We start from the raw sequence: 20068 nt of genomic DNA, 5'->3' as shown, positions 1-20068 counted from the left end.
CAACACAAAGTGAGATAAATAAATTGTATCCTAAATGATGTCGAATATGATTTTTCATTCATTAGTAAGTAGTGATAGATATCACAAAATATTATCTATCCCAAAATTATATTAATATACCATTTATTTGATTAATGTTATATCATTTGAGATAAAATTTTAGGACATTACTCTTCATTAAAAAAAGGTACAAATAATCATATTAATGATACACAGCAAAATTCTAATTGGTGATACATTACTTAATATAGAAGCTATGTATGCCAAATATGCCAGTATTATTGGGTTTTAGCACCTCTTGCAGAAAAAAATTGAAAACTCAAACCAAATTCCCATTCATTAGATTCAATCAATATAATGGCATAAACTCAAAGCCAAAAAGTAATATCTAATTCATCTCATTTACTATTAGCATTAAAGTCTGAATATGGTACTCCAAAGTTATTGTACTCCATAATTTGGACACCATTATGTATTTAGAAATAAAGGTGGCAATTTCAGTTGTCAAGTCGTGATCCTATCATATCGTGTAAATTTTGAGCTAACCCAAACTCACTACATTGATTAGTCTTGTCAAAATTCTCAAACCCTAACCTAACCAATTTATTTTCATAAAAGAAAATTTATATTTTAATTTTTTTATTATATTTTCTAGATATGTCGTAATAATACCTTCTTAAAGACTAATCCATTTTGTTTTGAATATAAATAAATGATTATTAGAATTTGGCAAATGTAACACACATCCATTACTTAATTTAAGTAAATATAATGTACTTAATTGAATAATTATTCATATCATAAATGAGCTATTGACCACTTAAATCTATTTATTCGTGTCATGTTCATATCAATTTATTAGATCTTGTCAAAATTTTCTAAATCCTAGAAAACAACAAAAATTAATGAAGTTTGATCATCTGAAGTTGCCTAAACTATGGGGTACAGTACCCTTGGAGTACTATATAGTTTGAGCCTCAAATTAAATAGCAATCCATGAAAGCTTTCATAAATTTTAAGTTGAAATTTTAAATTAAGAGACTCCCACAAGTAATAGCACGAGAATTGAAATCCTAATTAAAAGGTCTAACACAAGTTAGAAAAACTAGAAAAGATGTGAATAAAACGGTTTCTCTGCAGAGACTGATAATTTTTTATGCACTCATTTATTTATTTATTTTAATCAGCTTAATAATATGCGACTCGGGCAAACTTTTCTTCATAACGAACTGAACAATCTTACTTCTTGTGTCAAATGATTTCTTCTGAACTCTCTTCACACATAACATTGTGTAACGATTTGCACTGTTGATCCTAATGCTTGATGTTTTTCTTAGTTTTGCACCAAATTTGTTTTTCTTAGTTTCCCTCTGATCTTTTATCTCCTCAAGACTTGTCTACTCCCGCAAGTAATATTAGAACTTAAAAACTAAAGAGAAACATCAATACAGCGGCCGATTTGCGTGGCCAATAAGTTATAAACCTGCCTTATGTTCAATCATGAAAAATCAGAAGCTTAAAACGAACAGCTGACCACAGACAAAAGGGTTGACTGTTGAACCGACGCAATGAACAGTAGTAAAAATAGCAATGGCTGAAAGTTTTCAATTTAAGTTGAAATTTCAAAAAAATTAAAATGTTCTTTTTGCCAATAGGACGTGAATAAAACGTTCATTTTGCAGAAACTGATCACTCTATGCAATTATTCATTTTTTTTATTTTAACGAGCTGAACAGTATACGGGTCCTGCAAACTTTTCATCATAAACTCCATTCACTTGGTGAACGCTTCTGCACCGTCGATCCTAATGCTGATGCTTTTGTTAACTTAATTATTGATCTTTTAAATCACCATTTTTTCCCCCTCCTTACGAGTTTTCTATATCCGCCAGTAATATTAGAACTTAAAAACTAAATGAAGACATCAATACAGCGGCCGACTTACATGGCCAAGAAGTTATAAACCTGTTTTGAGTTCAAACATGAAAAATCAAAAGCTTAAAATGAACAGCTGACCACAGAAATACGGGTTGACTGTTGAATCGACGGAAAAGAATAGTAAAAAGACACCCAGCTGTACGGACAGAGCCTTGCCTTTGACTCAATTTGTGCACTTAAAAGTTCAGCTTTTCAAACTTGTTTTCCAAATGATCAACTGTGCAAAAGCCAAATATCCTGATTTGCCCGGGCTTCATGTCACAACTTTTCTTCACAACTCCAAGAGAACAACCTATTCTACTGCAAGTGTAACATCACACCAACCAGTTCATGACTTACAACAATGCACCAAGGATGGCAAGCCTCTAATAATGAACCCTCTCATCAGTGTCGAAATGCAGGCTTTCAATACCCTTAAGTGTAGTCTCATAGGTCTTGATGTGAGTGGTATTTCTCCCTGACGATGAGCGCTTGGGATCTGATGATCCTATCGGAGAACCTCTTGGCCCACTAGAAATTCTATGCATTGCTCCAGGACTAGCCTCAGTTGTGCGCGAGCGTTGGGGTTCAGTCTCACTACCAACAAATGCATCTCGGCTGCTAGAAACAGCAGCAGCTCGCCTTGAGGATCCACCACCTGAGCGCCCCAAGAAGTTGGAGCTAGATAACTGCATGCTCCAAGCATAATGCATGTTTAACACCCAAAAAAAAATTAACAGTTTTGGAATTTATGAAGCAATTTTATCAAGGACACGGGATAAAGAGATGATTTTGTGTTTTTTGGGGGTGGTGGGGACAGATACCATTCATTAAATCTGTAGAGCATCCACCAATCACATACTGATTTCAAATGAAAAGCATATATAAAGCAACAATTTATCATAAAATCAAGCCAAAAAAGCATTTGAAACATTCAGGAAAAGAATACTAGCGAAGAACTAAATAGCAAGGGCATGCATGCACACACACACACCGGAACGGGGGGAAAAAGGACAAAAAAGGTAGTACGAATTACTTACCATTGTGTCTTTAGTCATTGTAGGTTCATTTACAACTGGACTCTTTTGCTTCGAAAAACTTCCAGAGTTTATAACTGGTCCTGACATTCTCCTCCGAGAAGAATCCATTGAAGATAAACCAGCTGGTCGACCTTCTTCCCCACCTGCAACAAGGATACATATTAAAAGACCAAAAAGGCTACGGATTTAAAAATAAGTAAAGAAAACTAATTAAGGAGGAAAATATTTGGAAACAAAATTGTATAAAACATTAAAAACTAAAACAATAGAACAAAACAAAGGAGTTGATGACAACATCAAAGGAAGACAGAAAGCAATTGAACTCCTAGAGAAACAGTTGTTTACGAAAACAAATGAGTTGAGGACAACCATAAAGAGAAAGCAAGTGAAAAGTTACTCCAATAATACGTTCACTAGAAAACTAATGATGAAGATGGTAAAAAGAATGACAAAGATATTGTCTTCAATTGCCTAAGATAATAAAAACAATGACAAAGATATTTTTCATCAATTACCTCCTGTTTGTCTGTCTCCACTAGCTATAGCAGGAGGTGCACCACTAGTTCCAGCACCAGGGACCTAACGAAAACAAGCATTATACAAACATATCCAAAACAAAGCCAATCATACACGACAGGCTAAAAAGACTTACGAGGGCTCGGGCTGGAGGTGTAGCCAGCTGTGATTGCTGATACTTTAAAATGGTCCAGTCAAATACATAGTCAAACTGGAAGCCTGAAGCAATGATTAATGGATACAATGAAAAGATGAAACATCAATGAACACTATAAATCTAATATATATGCAAAGGCATGGCAATCATGAAGCCCAAAAGTGCCTAAAAGGATATTAATAACATAATATACAATTAACTCAAACCTTCTCGAATGAAGAGGTCACGGAAAATTCTTTTCAGATAGGCATAATCTGGCTTATCATCAAATCGAAGTGAACGACAGTAATGGAAGTACGATGCAAATTCTGTTGGATAACCCCGACATAAGGCCTGAAAAGCAAGAGATCTTTTATTACCCTTTCCATATAGGATGAGTATGCATGCAACAGCAGTTTCAGAAATAACTTACTTCAATTGAAGTAGAAACCTTCTTCTCACTAATTTTCTCATACTTCTGTTTCTTAGTTCCTGCTTTCAGTCCCTGCCATGGAAGACTACAAAGAAAAAGGAGGCATCACTAAGAACATCAATCAAGAAAGCATATAAAATAAGAAAGCTAGGGCAGGTCAAAACAATCACCTTCCTCTTAAAAAGTACATAAGGACATAACCAAGAGACTCTAGATCATCCCTCCGGCTTTGCTCTATACAATCCAAGGCACAGGAAACAAAAACTCAATATAATACAAGCAAGAGACAATATCTAAGGGGAAGATCCCACATATAGATAAGAACAAATGCAGGGAGAGAAAGCATACCAATCCCAAGATGAGTATTCATGCTTGCATATCTTGCAGTTCCAGTTAAATTCTTGTTTTCCCTGCAGTGTTCATGACCAATCATGATCAAGAATTGGCTTACCAAAGTAACAGCAAATCATCCACCGAATAAAACGGACAAACAAGACAAACAGCCTAAAGTGATAAAAAGCCAGGCTAGCAAAATGCGTCATTATTAGGAGTATTGACATCAACATCATAACAATAAAATTGATGTTAAGGGATGAGAATTTACCAGCAACTCAGCTGAAGCAGCTAAAAGTTTACAAATCCAGCTTCATCGACCATAACAATAAAATATAATATTCCTTCACAAAATATTTTAAAAACCACCCAATTTATGCACAATTGCTTAAAGCTTTGCTTCACATAACATTCAAGGGCACATTCATCAAAAAACAAACACATGCATCATCTCACCTGTACGGAATGTGCTGATGCGTTGACGTATCTCTATACTTCTTAGCCAGACCAAAGTCAATGATATAGACCTATATTCACAAGTGAATCAGAACCAACATATATTGTATATACTAATACTGAAAAATCAGAACTCAAATATTCATTTTAAATTAAAACCTGATTTGCACGCCTTCCTAAGCCCATTAGAAAATTATCTGGCTTAATATCTCGATGTAAAAATGATTTTGAATGAACAAACTCCACACGATTGATCTGAATTATCAACAGGATTACCATAAGTCATTGATTTTCAGAAAACCATTCATACTAGCTACTTATGTACATGTATTATAATCAAATGGAATCTACCATTTGATCTGCAAGCATAAGAACTGTCTTCAAAGAAAGTTTCCTGCTGCAGAAATTAAATAGATCTTCAAGACTAGGTCCAAGTAAATCCATCACCAGAACATTATAGTCTCCTTCCACTCCAAACCATCTCACATTTGGGATCCCAGCTACCAGAAATAGAGAAAAAGGAAAACGAGTAATCAGACAAATGAAAAAATATGTTAATATATCAAGCAACAATAGCTTTTAATCATATTTCAAACTCTATGAAATTAATATAGGCTTAAAATTCAGAATCTCATACTTCCTCCCTGTAGTATTCTGTATAATTTGGATTCATATAACAACTGCGGATGCTTTGTCTTGACATTTTCCTGAACACTGAAAACAGTTAGTATCTCATACATCCAAAAGAATTCATTATAGAAAAGCAATGATTAACAAATAAGGTCAACGCCAAAGTCCAACCAGACACAAACATGATATCACAAGGAAATCCAGTCATCATTGTAACAAAGATTATAATCAATCACACCAAACTTAACTAGGCTAAAAAGCTTCTGAGCTATAAGCAACATGATAGAATAAAAACCAACTCTAGCATTAAGAGTATTTGTCAAGTTGCTCCCCACATAATAAGAATCATGAACACAACAAAATATATCTAACATAAAGAGTATATGTCAAGTTGCTACGCACATAGTAAAGAACCATTACTGCACAAAATTACATAATAAAATATATGAATGCAGAAAATTTTACTTAATCATACATGCAGGAAAAATATGTGACCACAAGACACAAGGATCAAGGAATCCCTACTGTTGTCACCCAAATAATCAAATATAGCAAAAAAGTCGCTACAAAAAACACCAAAACAATTCACCAGCCATCCCATAACATTTTTTTCCCAGTAAATCCTTTACAAAATGGCATAACATGAGCAGATATTTTTACTCAATTTAAAAACGAAAGTATAACGACTCTCTAAGCACCCTTTCAATCTATATTGTGACATCAGAACATCTTTATTAACAAATTGATAATATACATCTTTTTGCACAATATTATATTCACCATTGGGTCAAGAAGACTCCCCAAGCATTTCAAGATAAACTTTGGACTTTTAGCACTCTTAACCAATTAATAGTTTTCTTTTTTCATTTGTTTCCCTTTCTTATTTTTTTATTCTTTTTTATAGGACCTTTCACCATTTAATTGTTTAAAAAACAAGAAACTTTATATTAACAACACAACTGATAAGTCCAACAAAAACAAAAAAGGAAAATCACTTGTTTGAATAATCAACTCCACATTCTGCATACAGACACCTCATGACTATTTCTTTCAGCAAGGCTTAAAGAGGAGGAGAAGAATTCAAGTGAGTGCCGAACTACCGAGGTTCCAATTCAAATATAGTCAATTTCAATAGAATATTACTCACCAAGTCAAATTAAAATTATCAAGTGCACCTGGAAATTCCTAACATTGGGGATGTGTTGAAAATAAAATAACATATTGTAAAAGACAATTGTGGAACGGACTCCATGCAAAAATTAGCCAAAATTTCCAAATTAGTTCCTGCTAGACCCAGCACATTTTCTTCCAAATTTGAAGCAGCCTTCAGTTTTTAAGATTGTAACCCACTTGCAAATCTCAAATTCAACAATGTGCAATAAGCCAACCCTCTGCATTGCCAATTAAAGGATATGTCTACAACCCCAACAGTTCTATAAACCCATTGATAAAATGAGGTTAAATGAGTGTTTCTAATCAAAACAGGCAATGCATTAGGGTGTTAGAAAATGACTAAAAATCATGAAGCACAAAACAACTTCATGAAATTGAAGATATTCATGAAATTGAAGATATTCATGAAATTGAAGATATTCATAAAATTGAAGATATTCATAAAATTGAAGATATTCATAAAATTGAAGATAGAAGATAGAAGATATTCATAAAATTGAAGATAGAAGATATTCATAAAATTGAAGATAGAAGATATTCATAAAATTGAAGATAGAAGATATTCATAAAATTGAAGATAGAAGATATTCATAAAATTGAAGCGAAGAAGACTCACAAGCTTAATGGCGACCTCTTCATTTGTCTGAATATTAGTGCCTAACACAAACAATTCAATCACCAATTACATTAAGCAACAACAACACACATCAAATCCATTAAAAAGAGCATACAGATAGAAAAAGCCAAATTACAACGACGAATTGAACAAACCAAGATAGATCTCTCCAAACGACCCGCTTCCGATCTTCCGACCCAACCGAAATTTGTTCCCGACACGTGGCTCCATCGATACAATTGCGTTTGAAACCCTAGCCCTATTGCAGAACCCTAACTAAAAACTGAAATTATCGAAAGATGAAAGTTTAAAAAGCTATAAAAAAAACACGACAGTCTGCAGCGAATCAACCGCACCGACAACCGATAAAAATTGCAAAGAAATTTCCTCGACAAAAAATGTGAGTAGGAAGATAAATTTGAAGATCTAGGGTTTCTTTTTCTTCAAGATTTTAAAAAGGAAAAACGAAAAAAAAGGAAAGAAATTATGGTCAGGACTCAGGGTTAGGTTAATGAAACGCTATCGTTTTGCTATCTTCATATGCATATCTAATTTTTCTGTCTGTGCGGCTCTCTCTCTCTATCTGCAAAGACTTTCGTTTTTTCTCGCATATTGGTGAAGAGGAAAGAGATTGATTGATCCAATCGATTACTTTGAACAACGGACAATATGTGTGGGTCTTCTTTTTCATTTTTTTCACTTTTTTATTTTATTTTTATGTCGTGGAGAGAGAAATGCTTGACCACGCGTGTTAGCTACGCGTGGCGAAACTTCTCATAAACAGAAACAAAGAGGAGCTTTAGTCCGGCTGTCTGGTTCGTGGGGTCCCACAGTCACGTGACTTTATCCGAGCGTATTCATCACGTTATTTATTTTGCGTGTGAATTAATGATGATTTTATTTACTCTTGTTTTGTTTCCCTTTTTCTTTTTAATTTTATTTTCAATTGTAATTTCGGACATATTTAAAACATACATTAATGCTAAGCTAAATTCTCTGTAATTTTTTTTAATTATCTCATGAAAATTGATTTGTTAGAAATATTGGCTGAACACAAAATAATTTGCATAAAAAAGCCTGTGGAATATTATCTTTAAGAGAGTCTGCTAGTGTAGGGACGAGAATGGCAAGTATGTAGAGAGAGAATGTAATCTTTATCCTATCTTAAACCTTGATTTGTTCCAATATTATACTAACGTTATGCCTTTTACTCTTGTAATTTTAGTAGTTTCACTGAAGTAATTATAAAAAATCATATTATATCCCAATTTACATAATTTTTGGAGAAAGAGTGTATTTTCATCTGTCAATTTCTGTTTTTATGTAACAAAAATGAGAATGAGATTATATATTTTAAAATTCAATAATACATTTTGTATCATTTCAGAACAACAATTTTGAGGGGGGAAAACAGTAAAATATGTTGAATAGAGATGCTTTCTAAGAATTATTGTTGGAACAATTTTTTCTTAAATGCTAGATTATAATTACTAATTTTTTAGCAATTAATTAGTTTCATTATTTTGATTTTTTAAAATGATTTTATACGGCCATTTAAATTTTCTTTATTTAAATGAATTTTGTTTTTTAAAACCTCCAGGACCAAAACCCATTGCCTTTTTTATATGTATAGTTTGACATTTAAAAAAAGGGGGAAATATTACAATGTACAAAAATTTTTTTAGAAATAAAATTAAAGGAAAGTCATTCGAGCTAAAAAAATCAAAGAGGTAGGATGAATTGAGGTTTTAAAACTTTTTTCCAACAACGATACAATCCCAACCAAAAAATACATAAATAAGGTGGACAAAATAAACATAATAAGTTTTGCATGAGTGGTGTTATTGGCACCTTTAACAATCCTTATCAAATCCCTCCTAGAGATGGCAGAAAAGCCCGCCCGGACCGGATCCGGACCAGACCCGGCACATGCGGTCCGGGTAAAACCCGGCCGGCATGCATGAAAAAAGCGGATCCGGGCATTGATTTTCAATGCTCGGCTGTTTCTGGGCACGGGTCTGGTCACAGCACCAAGAACCCGGAACCCGGACCCGTGCTCGCTTTCTTATTAAGTAAAAAAAAATATATAAAAACGAAAATTGCATTTTTCCTTTACCCAATTTCCCCCAAACCCAACCGGCCAACCAACCCTAAATCGCGAATTCGCGACAATTCTCAGAAATCAGAATCGGCACCTCCTCCCTCCGTCTCTCTACCATTACCAGCAGCCACCACCTATCTTTCACCGATGGCGATGCAGTATTGACAATTGATCGCGCCTCTCCCTCCACGAACCGCAAAGCACAGTCGTCACTCGTCAGTCCGTCAAAGAGCTCTTCAATGTTTGGTCAGCTTCTCAGCGGCAGCCACCGCAAAGCACAGTCGTCACTCCAGTACTCTCTAGGTCTACTCCAGAAGGTGCCCGAGATTATTTGGTACCCTCAAGAGTTCAGGTACTTCAGATTTCTCTAGGTGTCGTTCTCTTTTTTGCTTTTGAACATCTCTATGCAACTGTACTGAAATTAAAAGATATTACATCCTGACTTGCTGGGATGGACAGAAAGACACTCTATCTTGTTGAGAAATATCCATTGAATGAGTTTATGTTATTCAAGCAACATTAATCTTGTTGCATTAGTGATAATGGAAAGAATAAAACCAAAATTTCCATTTTAGTCTCAAATTTGAAGTAGAATTACTCTAATTACCTTTTTGTTTTGCATGGGAGTTATTTATGGTTGAACTTTGTACTTATTATTCAGAAAGATGCAGAAAGTTGATACTTTAGTGAAATTACAAGTGCTGTCTACATATGTCCATTACTCAGTTGTATGCAGACTGTAATTGTTGTTTTGTAAGATTTATATGCAAGTATTCAACAAAGAACATTGTTAATAGCTGCACAGAACGTTGTTAATGGCTGCACAGTTCACAATTTACAGCTGATCAAATGGTGTTGATTGTTTTTTTTTCTTTTTTCTTTTTTAATCCCTACCTTATATACCTTCACTAGTATAAATATATGGATTCACCACTCAACTACGGCCTAGTGGCGAAATAAGCATGATTGTTACCAAACTAACAAGTTTGCTTAGCTGAGAATGAGATAAGTTTGATATCTGTGCAGGTGTGTATATATGTTTTAAAACACAAATTTAAAACTATACAATATTTTCTAATTATAATCAGACAGTGACAAAATACTTGCTTCAGTCTATTAATTAATTAAACTTGTTTATTTTCTTTGTATTGTGGTCTTGTTCATGCAATTGCTCCAGAAATTTCTCAGTTGTTTATTTATTTATCTGTCTGGTCTTTCTTCTTTGCTTTATTAGGTTGCTTAGGTTGCTTGTAAGTTAATTTAGGTTGCTTGTAAGTTAATTTTGTTATATAATATTATAACTATGTAATTTGCATGATTATTTATAATTATTCATTATTTTTTTTATAATAAATAGTAGTGCGATGTCACAGTCACAGTCAGACAATATAGAAATTAATTCGTCAAATTCTCCAAATTTATCTCGGAATGTTGAAGATAGCAATGATAATGAGGTTGAGGAGATTTCACTGTCAACTCTTAAAGATAAAAAGGGATAGAAAGTCTCTACAGCTTGGGATCACTTTACAAAAGTAACTATTAATGGAGAAAAAAAATGTAAAGTGCATGCATTGTAATGCAATTTTAGAAGCCAAATACACATCAGGGACCACGAGCTTGAATAGACGCGTGAAATCTCGTTTTTTGAGGAGTCAACCAAAAATACAAGAAGCACTTCAAGGAAGTCTCAAAGTGCTCAAAAGAGAGGATGGGAGTTGTGACATTGGCTTTGATAGTTTCGATCCAAAAGTTTTGCGGAGTTTGATCGCAAGGATGGTGGTGATGCATGAGCTTCCACTTAAATTTGTGGAATATAAAGGCTTTAGAGAAATGATGGCACATGCCAACCCCGTGGTTAAGCCAATGAGTAGAAATACATTGAAGAGTGAGATTTCGAAACTTTATCATATTGAGAAGGTTAAGACTTTGCATATGTTGGAGAAAAATCAAGGTAGAGTGGCTATTACTACGGATTTATGGACAGCAAGTAACCAAAAAAAAGGATACATGGTTGTCACAACACATTTTATTGACAACTCTTGGAAATTGCATAGCCGAATTTTAAGGTAATTTCTAATTTGTCTATAACTTTTTATTTGCTTAATTTTTCTTTCAATTTTTTATTACTTATATTTGATTTCTTTTAAAGTTTAAATTGTTATAATATTTTAAGTTTGTGTATTTAATATTATCACTTGAATATTTGTTAGGTTTATTTATGTTCCGAGCCCTCATATTGTTGAGGCCCTTTCTAATGAGTTGGTGCAATGTCTGTTGGATTGGAACGTGGATAGATAGTTGTCTTCAATGACCTTGGATAATTGTAGCACTAATGATGCGATGGTGGAGAAATTGTTATTAAGGTTTGATCTCAGTACCTTAATTTCCAATGGTAATTTTTTTCATATGAGATGTAATGCTCATATATTGAATTTGGTTGTGCGGGATGGGTTGAAAGTTATAGAAAACAAGGTTGGAAAGATTAGGGAGAGTGTTAGTTATTGGACACAAACACCAAAACGATTTGAATCTTTTGAGCTAGCTGCTAGGCAACTGAAAATTAATTGTAAAAAAAGTTTGAAGTTAGATTTTCCAACTCGTTGGAATTCTACTTATGTCATGCTTGATGTAGCACTAATGTATAAAAGTGTTTTTTCTCGGCTACAACAGCGTGAGTCTCAATATAACAGCTTGCCTAGTGATAGTGAGTGGGATTTGGCGGCCACAATGGTGGAGCATGTCAATTAATGGGTGGCGCACTTCCGATAATCTTGCTATTAGAATTATGGCTGATAAAATGGTTGATAAATTTGAAAAATATTGGAATGAAATTCATCTGATGTTAGTTGTGGCTGTAGTTCTTGATCCGAGATATAAGATGTTGTTGATTGATTTTTATTTCCCAAAGATCTATGGTGATACAGCGGATGAGCATATTGAGCGTGCACATAAGCTTTGTCATGATTTAGTGAAAGAATATGAAATGAAAGCTATGGTTTTGAGTGATAGGCAGGATGTTGGGTTGGATGATGTTCCTTTGGAATCTTCTTCGAATCCGAATAAGTATTGGGATGTAGATGAGTTTGAAACATTTCGGAGTCGAAATAAGTGTGTTAAGGTGACTAAGTCAGAGTTGGATAGGTATTTAGATGATGAATTATTGGATATTATTCCGAACTTTGATATTTTAGCTTTTTGGAAGATGTACACAGGCCAATATCCTATTTTGGGCGAGTTGGCCAAGGATATCTTAGCCATTCCTGTATCCATTGTTGCATCTGAGTCCGCTTTTAGTACCGGGGGCAGATTTTTGAGTCCGCATCGTAGTAGACTTCATTCTAACACTTTGGAATCCTTAATGTGTGCTCAAAATTGGATTTGGGCTTCTTCTCGAGGTATAAAGTTATTTGAATTATGTTATCGTATTATTTGTTTGCTCAAAATGTTTTTAAATCTTAATCTGTTATTTTTGTTATTAGGTGAAGTTCCGGAAAATGAGATTTTTGCTGGGGAGGAGTTAATTTCAGATGATGATGATGATGATGGGGCACAATCGTCGAGCTGCTTGACATAATCTGTTATTTTAAACTCTTTTATGAATTATGTTTGTTTGATATTTTGGGATTTTTATTTGTTATGTTGGTTATTGATATTGGAGTTATTATGATATGTTTTATGTAATATGTTGGGTGTTAGTATGCTACATTTATTTAGATTTATTTGGTGATTATTGTGATGTTCAATTTAAATTTTTGATAGGGATTGAATGAATTTAGTTTAGAAATTGAATAAATTTAGGTAGTGGATAATAGATTGAAATGATTTTTATTTGTTATTTACTTAAATTTATAAAGTAGATTGAAATTGAAATAGTTAAGATGTTGTAATAATTTATTATAGAATTTTTTCCTTTTTTAATTTTGATAATTCCGTTAGATGTTTGCTTATAGTTAAGATGTTTTGATTTTGGACTGTTATGGTTTGTTAGAATTTAGAAGTAAACAATTGTTTTGACACCTTTTATTTATTCTTTTTTGGCGTGTGATTTGCCTTTTAATTTTTGTGTGTTGTGATAAATGATGGTTTTTGCAAGTGGGAAAAGGGCTTTTAATGAATCCTCATTTCAATATGTTTAATCAGTGAATTTCGAAGCTATATGTAATATGTGCGTTTCTGATTTTGTCCCATATATTATGACCACGCAAATTCATCACCACTCAAATTCGGGTAGAGAAAACCCGGAAAAAACCCATGCCCGGATAGTGCCGGGCATGTGCCCGGCCCACATAGAAAGATTTCGGGCACGGTGCGGGTCCGGGTAGCTACATTTGATATCCGGGTCGGTCCCGGGCAGCCCCAAACCTGGACCCGACCTGGACTTTTGCCATCTCTAATTCCTCCCTTATAATGATAGTTATATACCCCATTTATATTTACAATAATATACAAAAGACAAATTTGCAAAATTTCATCTTCTATCTAAAATGCTCAGTTTTAAAATCTAGGATGAGAATACCAACAGCATGAGATTAATGGTGATGAGTGAATGATCCTAATAGTAGATACATAAACTTCGAAAAGACATGTTACTTAAAAAATACAAAGAAAAAGAAAAGTGAACACGAATGTTCTTGAAATTAGCATATGAGGGCTTAAAGGTGGCAAATGGGTCCTGTTGTGTTGGCATAGCCCATCAAACCAAGGTTTGTGAGGGCCCACGGGCCGGCACGACCGGTGCCCTTTTTTTTTTTTATTAAGCCTAGCATAGCCCACGGCACGAGTCCACACATGTTCGGGTCGTGCCCAAAAAAGGCCCATCAAATTTTTTTTTCCTTCAAACCTATGTGCTATTTTAAGCTCACGTGTCTGGCGTGCTTTATTTAAGCCTACGTGCCTAACGTGCTTTTCCAAACCCATCTAATAATAATAATAATAATAATAATAATAGCAAAAACAATAATAATAATTTTTATTAACTATTAAGAGAACAACTATATATTTAAATATTTAATTTCATAATTACCAATTCAATCATAAAACAACAATATTATTTAAATTGCAGTGGAGTAAATTACACCTAATTTTATTTGAACTATTAATATTATAATTGGACTTGAACTCCATTGAATGAAAATGCAACTTTTAATTTATCATAAAAAAAAATCATTCATTATTTTTTTGTGTGTATAAATATGAAAAATATTTTATTCACAAATCACAAATGAAACATATCTCCGTTAACTAAGTTACGATTTCATAAATGAAATATCAATTGTCGTAAAATTTTGATATATCATTTATAAAATCGTGATATTTATAATTTTATTTATTAAAATTATGATATTTATTTAGTCATTTAATAAATTATAAACATAAACAATTAGAACTTTTTTAAAACTAAGACTTAAATTAATTTAATAAAATATATTAAAATTTTTATTTTAAAATATTTATAAAATCATAACATTTTATTTTTACCTTTTATTAAAAAAAATTACTTGGATATACTTTGGCCCACATACTATTGATGGCCCACGGGTTGCATGCTAGTCCACCAATAAAGCGTGCTTATTACGTGTTTTTTTACGTGCCGTGCTTTGGCCCGCTGCTAATCGTGCCGTACTTTTAAGGCCCACGTGCCTAAAAATCTGAGCCCGACTCGGCCCACGTGCTTATCGTGCCGTGTCACTTGACGCCTGGCCTGTTGGCCACCTCTATGTGGGCTTAGAAATAATAGTTTTATGAAATATTCAATGAGGTACTTCAAATAAAGGGTTTTATAAGTACTTTCTAAGGGTGTCAATAGCTCAACTCTTTTTACATGGTTCGACAACTTGCTTACATCTATGCCTCGTAACAATCTAAACTTATTAATTCCGCACGTTGAACCTTACATCCTCGAGGTTGAAAAATGAGTATAATTAATCCCAAGGTGTCAAAGATCATTTAGGTGTTAGAGGTGTAAATGGTGCAACTCTTCACCTAAGTGTTTCACACACTTATAATCACTCAACTAAATAGAAATAAGAGAAAATATCTATCGTCCACCTGTTTTTTTCAACTTTTTCAAAAATACACAATTCCTTTTTTTTTTTTTTTTCTGAAATCCACCTAAAGTTGCATTTTGTTTCATTTTTCCACTTCCGTTTAGAATCCGTTAAAAAAAGTAATGGAAACTTAAGCAAATGACCATTTTACCCCCCAAAACCAAAATTATAATTTCACCCAAAAAATGTCAAAAATAATAAGATTTAATCTTGTAGTCGTTAGCTCCCAACGACTACAATTTGGGGCATATAAAATGAAAATCAGCATGCATGAAGAAGTCATTCAACCATGCAAGCTGCTCCTAACCAGCCATATAAACATCCTCATAAAACCAGCCATATAAGCCTCCTCATACAACCAACCATATAAACCTCCTCATAATCTATAACACATCATTCAAACTCAAGACCTGCTCAACCATCATCCACACATTACCTGATTAACCATTCATTAAAACACATCATCTACACATTCAAAATGGCATCAAGTTATAGTTCAAGTTCTGCAGCTAGTGGACAACCACATAGAAAAATTAAATGCATTCCCAAGTATTGCTGGTGTGGCGTGCAGGCGTGTGCTATGGTTTCCACTACATCACAAAATCTTAATTCAATGCTTTGGTCATGCTAGTTGAATAAATGCAAGTTTTGACAATAGTTTACTAGTGAAGCTCTTATATACCCTAGTAGTAGTGATCAAATGGTAGATAATCAAAATTTGGAGCCAAATGCAGTAAAATTTGGAGCTGATGAGATGGTGAAGATAAAGAAAAGGCTTAGACTTATTAAAGGAAAGCTTAAATATGTAATAATACTGCTAGTTTGTCTCTGTGCAATTGTGTTTATTAAAATGTAATGTATTCTATAAAACATGCATTACTGAAATAAAAGCTTAATTATGACAATCCTAGTATCTATCTTTGCAATTGCATTTAAATACACCCTAAATAACATTTCGTTAACTACAATAATTGAAAAATATCGTATCATAGTTATCCAAAAATACAACCAAAATAACCATTCATCATATCATCAAAATACATCCTAAATGACCATTGACAGCCACATAATTATCCAAAATATCACCAAAATAACCAGTAATATGCCAAAATAGCAACCAAAATGGCTAGTTAACAAGTTTAGTTTGTTCCCATTACAAAGAACCTGTGATAATTGAAGCTTGAGATGGATTTTGGGATTGGTTCAGTCCTGGACTTGATTGTCTTTCCCTGGTTCCAGCACCTCGAAGAGCCCTTCTTTTCCTTGTTCCAGCATTGGAACTTTGACTTGGGCCATTAGGTATCTAAATTATATATTATGTTAGTTTAAGAACTTTAACAAAAAATTAAAAAAAAAACAAAAATATACAAATATTCAACCAAGATAACACCTTTCTTGTTGTTTTGGATGCAGTAGCTGCTGGCTAGCCTGAACCAATTGGCTTTGTTGCTGACGCCTATAAAATATGTTGATTTGTAAATGAATTTTATATTAAACATAAAACGAACTATGAAGACACAAAAAATGAAATATAAGTGCAAGCATCACCTGTTTTCTTCTCCTTATTGCCTGCTGTGAAGCATTTAATGGCTGACTTGATGTTGTTAATGCCTAGAAAACTTGATGATATTAAACATGACGACAGATGGTAAACATATAATAAAAATGTTAAACATAATAAATAATAATAATATATTAAATATACCTGAAAATAATTGCTCCTCGCTCTATTTTCCCTTGCAACAGATGGCCTCAACAGACAGGATCTCACGTTGTGATTACCACCACCACAAAATGAGCTAATGACAAAGAATTTTCTTTTCTCTTTCTGAGGCTCATTTGCTACTCTTATTCTAGTTTTTTTGGGCCTTCCAATCTTTTTTTCAACAGTTGATGGGTCAATCAACGATCTTCCTGTAGGCTCCCATGTACACTGATCTGGAAGGGGGCTGAACATCACTGAATATGTGCTAAGGTAAGCATGTCTGCTAAAGTAGGTTGGAACATACTCCTGAACATCATGTCTTGCATATCCCATGGCAGCCATAACATGTGGACATGGGAGGCCGGCAATTTTCCAATAAACATAGTCACATATTCTAGATTCTAGCTTCACAACAAACCTCTTAGGTGGATTATAGGCTCTATTCATGACTTGAAAATTAAGATCACTAGAAGATTGTACAATCATTTTCTGTGCAATCTTATTTTTTGTCCAACTCTTTTAAAACCTTAGGGGTCAGCTGTTTTTTCTAAGTGGCTGCCTCATATTTTCTTTTTGTAAACCGTTTCATAAGTCTACACCTTATTTCTTCAAGCATTGTCAAGTAAGGTCTGTCTCTGTAAGGTAATATCTAGCTATTGAAGCACTCCGAGGCATTGTTATCGGTACAATCTACCAAGCAATTTATGTCATATATGTGCATCGACCAATTATAACTATGTAGTTCTCGTTCCAACCACTCAAATGCAATTTCTTTTTCAGCCTTGATCTCTGCCATAGCCTCATCAAAATTATGCTTGTTACTGCTCTTGGCAGCTTTCCAAAACAATTATTTCAATTGTGCACCAGCAAACGACTTAGAAAAATTAGCATAAACATGCCTAGAACACTCCCTATGATAGGCAGTGGGCCATATGTTTGAAATTGTATGAATCAGCCCTTTTTGTCTATCACTAATGAAAGTGACATGCCTTCTATCATCCAAATAACTATTCAAGTTCTCCATAAACCATCCATATGTCTCTGCATTCTCAATCTCACAAACACATAGTACTAAGGGAATAATCCTATTATTACCATCCATGCCAACAACGGCTAACAACACTCCACTATACTTACCTTTCAAGTGACATTTATCTACTCCAATAAAAGGTCTACAACCATTAAGATATGCACTTTTTTGTGCTGGAAAAGCAACAAAAAACCTATGGAATAATACCTTATTAGGAATAGAAATAGCGTCACATAACACCTTGCATAGTGCTCCTGGATAAGTTTTATGAATGACAGCAGCGTAGTCAAATAATTTTTTATATCCTCTCGAATGATCCCTAAATACCTCAAGTTTTGCCTTTACTTTAGCCCTATACAATGTCATCTTCCCAATCTTTAAACCATAAGTCTCTTGCACATGATTCTTCAAAGTATAAATCTTGACATTAGGGTCAACAACAACCTGACCCTTTATTTTCGAAGCAACCCAAGCAGAGGTAACTTTCACTGTCTTGTTAGTAAGCCTACACTCGTGTTTTTTGTTGTATTCTCGTAATGTAAAACTAGTCCCATTATTCAGTTTTGCACCAGACACGTACCATGGACAATCAGCGTTTTTACAAGTACCTAGGAATCGTCTTGGCTCACTATATACTGTTTTAATGGCAAACCTTTTTCTAACCATCACCTCATGCAATATCTCCCTAAAATGACCAACATCTCTAAACACATGCCCTATTTTAAGCCCATTTTTCCCATCTGCACCTACTTTGTACTCATGTTGCTGTAATTAATTAGTTAATTGGACAGTGTCGAGCTCAACATCATCATCAAAAGAATCAACTAGCCTTGTTACCTCTTTATTAGCATCAGACATATTGTCATCTAAATCAGATTCCAAGTCGCTGCTTTGACCCCCCACTGTCATCACTACCCTCGTCAACAATAGTAGGTGTAGCAACACTATTAAATTCAGCTTCCACGAATTCCATATTAACATCATCTTCATTATTGTTAACCCTTCTGTCTTAATAGTCAGATGGCAGTGCATCATCATTAGATTCATCAACCTCAACAATAACTTGTTCCCCGACAGCAGCTTGTTCTCCAACAGTAGCTTGTCTCCCGACAACAGCTTGTCCCCAACAGAAGCATTTCCCTCAGCAGATTCATTCAACTGAGTAATCAATTCATCAGGCAACACAACTCCTAAGTTCGTTAATAATGCTTGCAGTAAGGAGGAATCTTGAAACTGAGGGTGAAGAACTGGTACAACTTCAACAGTTAAAGTATTGACACCTAAAATATGATGAATTTTACGCAAAAAGTCGAGCCTAAAATTTGAATCCAGTGCAACTTTCATCTTATTCTCTGGATTCGTAACATTCAACAAAATTTTTAAAGTGGAGTCTAATCCATATGGACTCGTAATGTTTACAATAGCCTTTTTTATCTTCGCAACAGTACAGTCAGGTTAAAGCAACCCTAAATTATGCTTCATGCCTCGATAGGATATCACTAACTCTAGATGTGGCATCCTGAATGTCCAATACAAATGAACAGATTCACCAAAACATACTTAAATACATTGATGAGGCGTAAATGCAAGTATATGAAGGAAATAAAACCAAACAATTAAGTTATCTTCTTATTATATTCCAACAATCATTATTCCTTCAATTAATAATGTATTATTAATATATTTTAGGCAAGAAACTTAGAGGGAAGGCATGGAAACAAACATCCTGGAGGACTTATCTTTGAGAGATTCAAATTTCGCATGCATATACCAAACCTTCACCAGGGGGGCTGGAGATATGGATACATATTGATAAAAATTTTCAAAAAATCACGACCCATAATGTAGTAACTAAAAATTTTAAAAACCCCAAATTTTGTAAACCATAGGCACAAATACATGAGTACGTAGGGGATAAATATGCATTCAACCATGC

General features: G+C 34.0%; 1 protein-coding gene across 1 annotated transcript; it reads right to left on the bottom strand.

Moving 5' to 3' along the window:
* Positions 1-1896: 1896 nt before the first annotated feature.
* On the bottom strand, positions 1897-7937 carry LOC18054498 (casein kinase 1-like protein 1). Its single transcript, XM_006451442.2, has 14 exons — positions 7405-7937; positions 7250-7290; positions 5468-5537; positions 5182-5330; positions 4990-5085; positions 4831-4901; positions 4390-4451; positions 4212-4275; positions 4042-4126; positions 3836-3962; positions 3609-3691; positions 3472-3535; positions 2957-3099; positions 1897-2605 (listed from the first exon to the last, which is right to left on the bottom strand). The coding sequence occupies exons 1-14, from the start codon at positions 7478-7480 to the stop codon at positions 2303-2305; spliced, it is 1434 nt and encodes a 477-aa protein (XP_006451505.1). The 5' UTR covers positions 7481-7937; the 3' UTR covers positions 1897-2302.
* Positions 7938-20068: the final 12131 nt, after the last annotated feature.

This window comes from Citrus clementina, unplaced genomic scaffold (assembly GCF_000493195.1).
Source record: "Citrus clementina cultivar Clemenules unplaced genomic scaffold, Citrus_clementina_v1.0 scaffold_1, whole genome shotgun sequence".
NCBI classification, from domain to species: domain Eukaryota; kingdom Viridiplantae; phylum Streptophyta; class Magnoliopsida; order Sapindales; family Rutaceae; genus Citrus; species Citrus x clementina.
This window is presented reverse-complemented; position numbering and strand designations above follow the sequence as displayed.

What these genes read in the sequence shown, in the direction of transcription:
- LOC18054498 (XM_006451442.2), bottom strand. Translation starts at nt 7,480, where the DNA reads ATGGAGCCACGTGTCGGGAACAAATTTCGGTTGGGTCGGAAGATCGGA. An exon ending in CATCAGCACATTCCGTACAG is followed by an intron (nt 4,452 to 4,830) that starts GTGAGATGATGC and finishes TGAACACTGCAG; the next exon opens with GGAAAACAAGAATTTAACTG. An exon ending in TGACCTCTTCATTCGAGAAG is followed by an intron (nt 3,692 to 3,835) that starts GTTTGAGTTAAT and finishes TCATTGCTTCAG; the next exon opens with GCTTCCAGTTTGACTATGTA.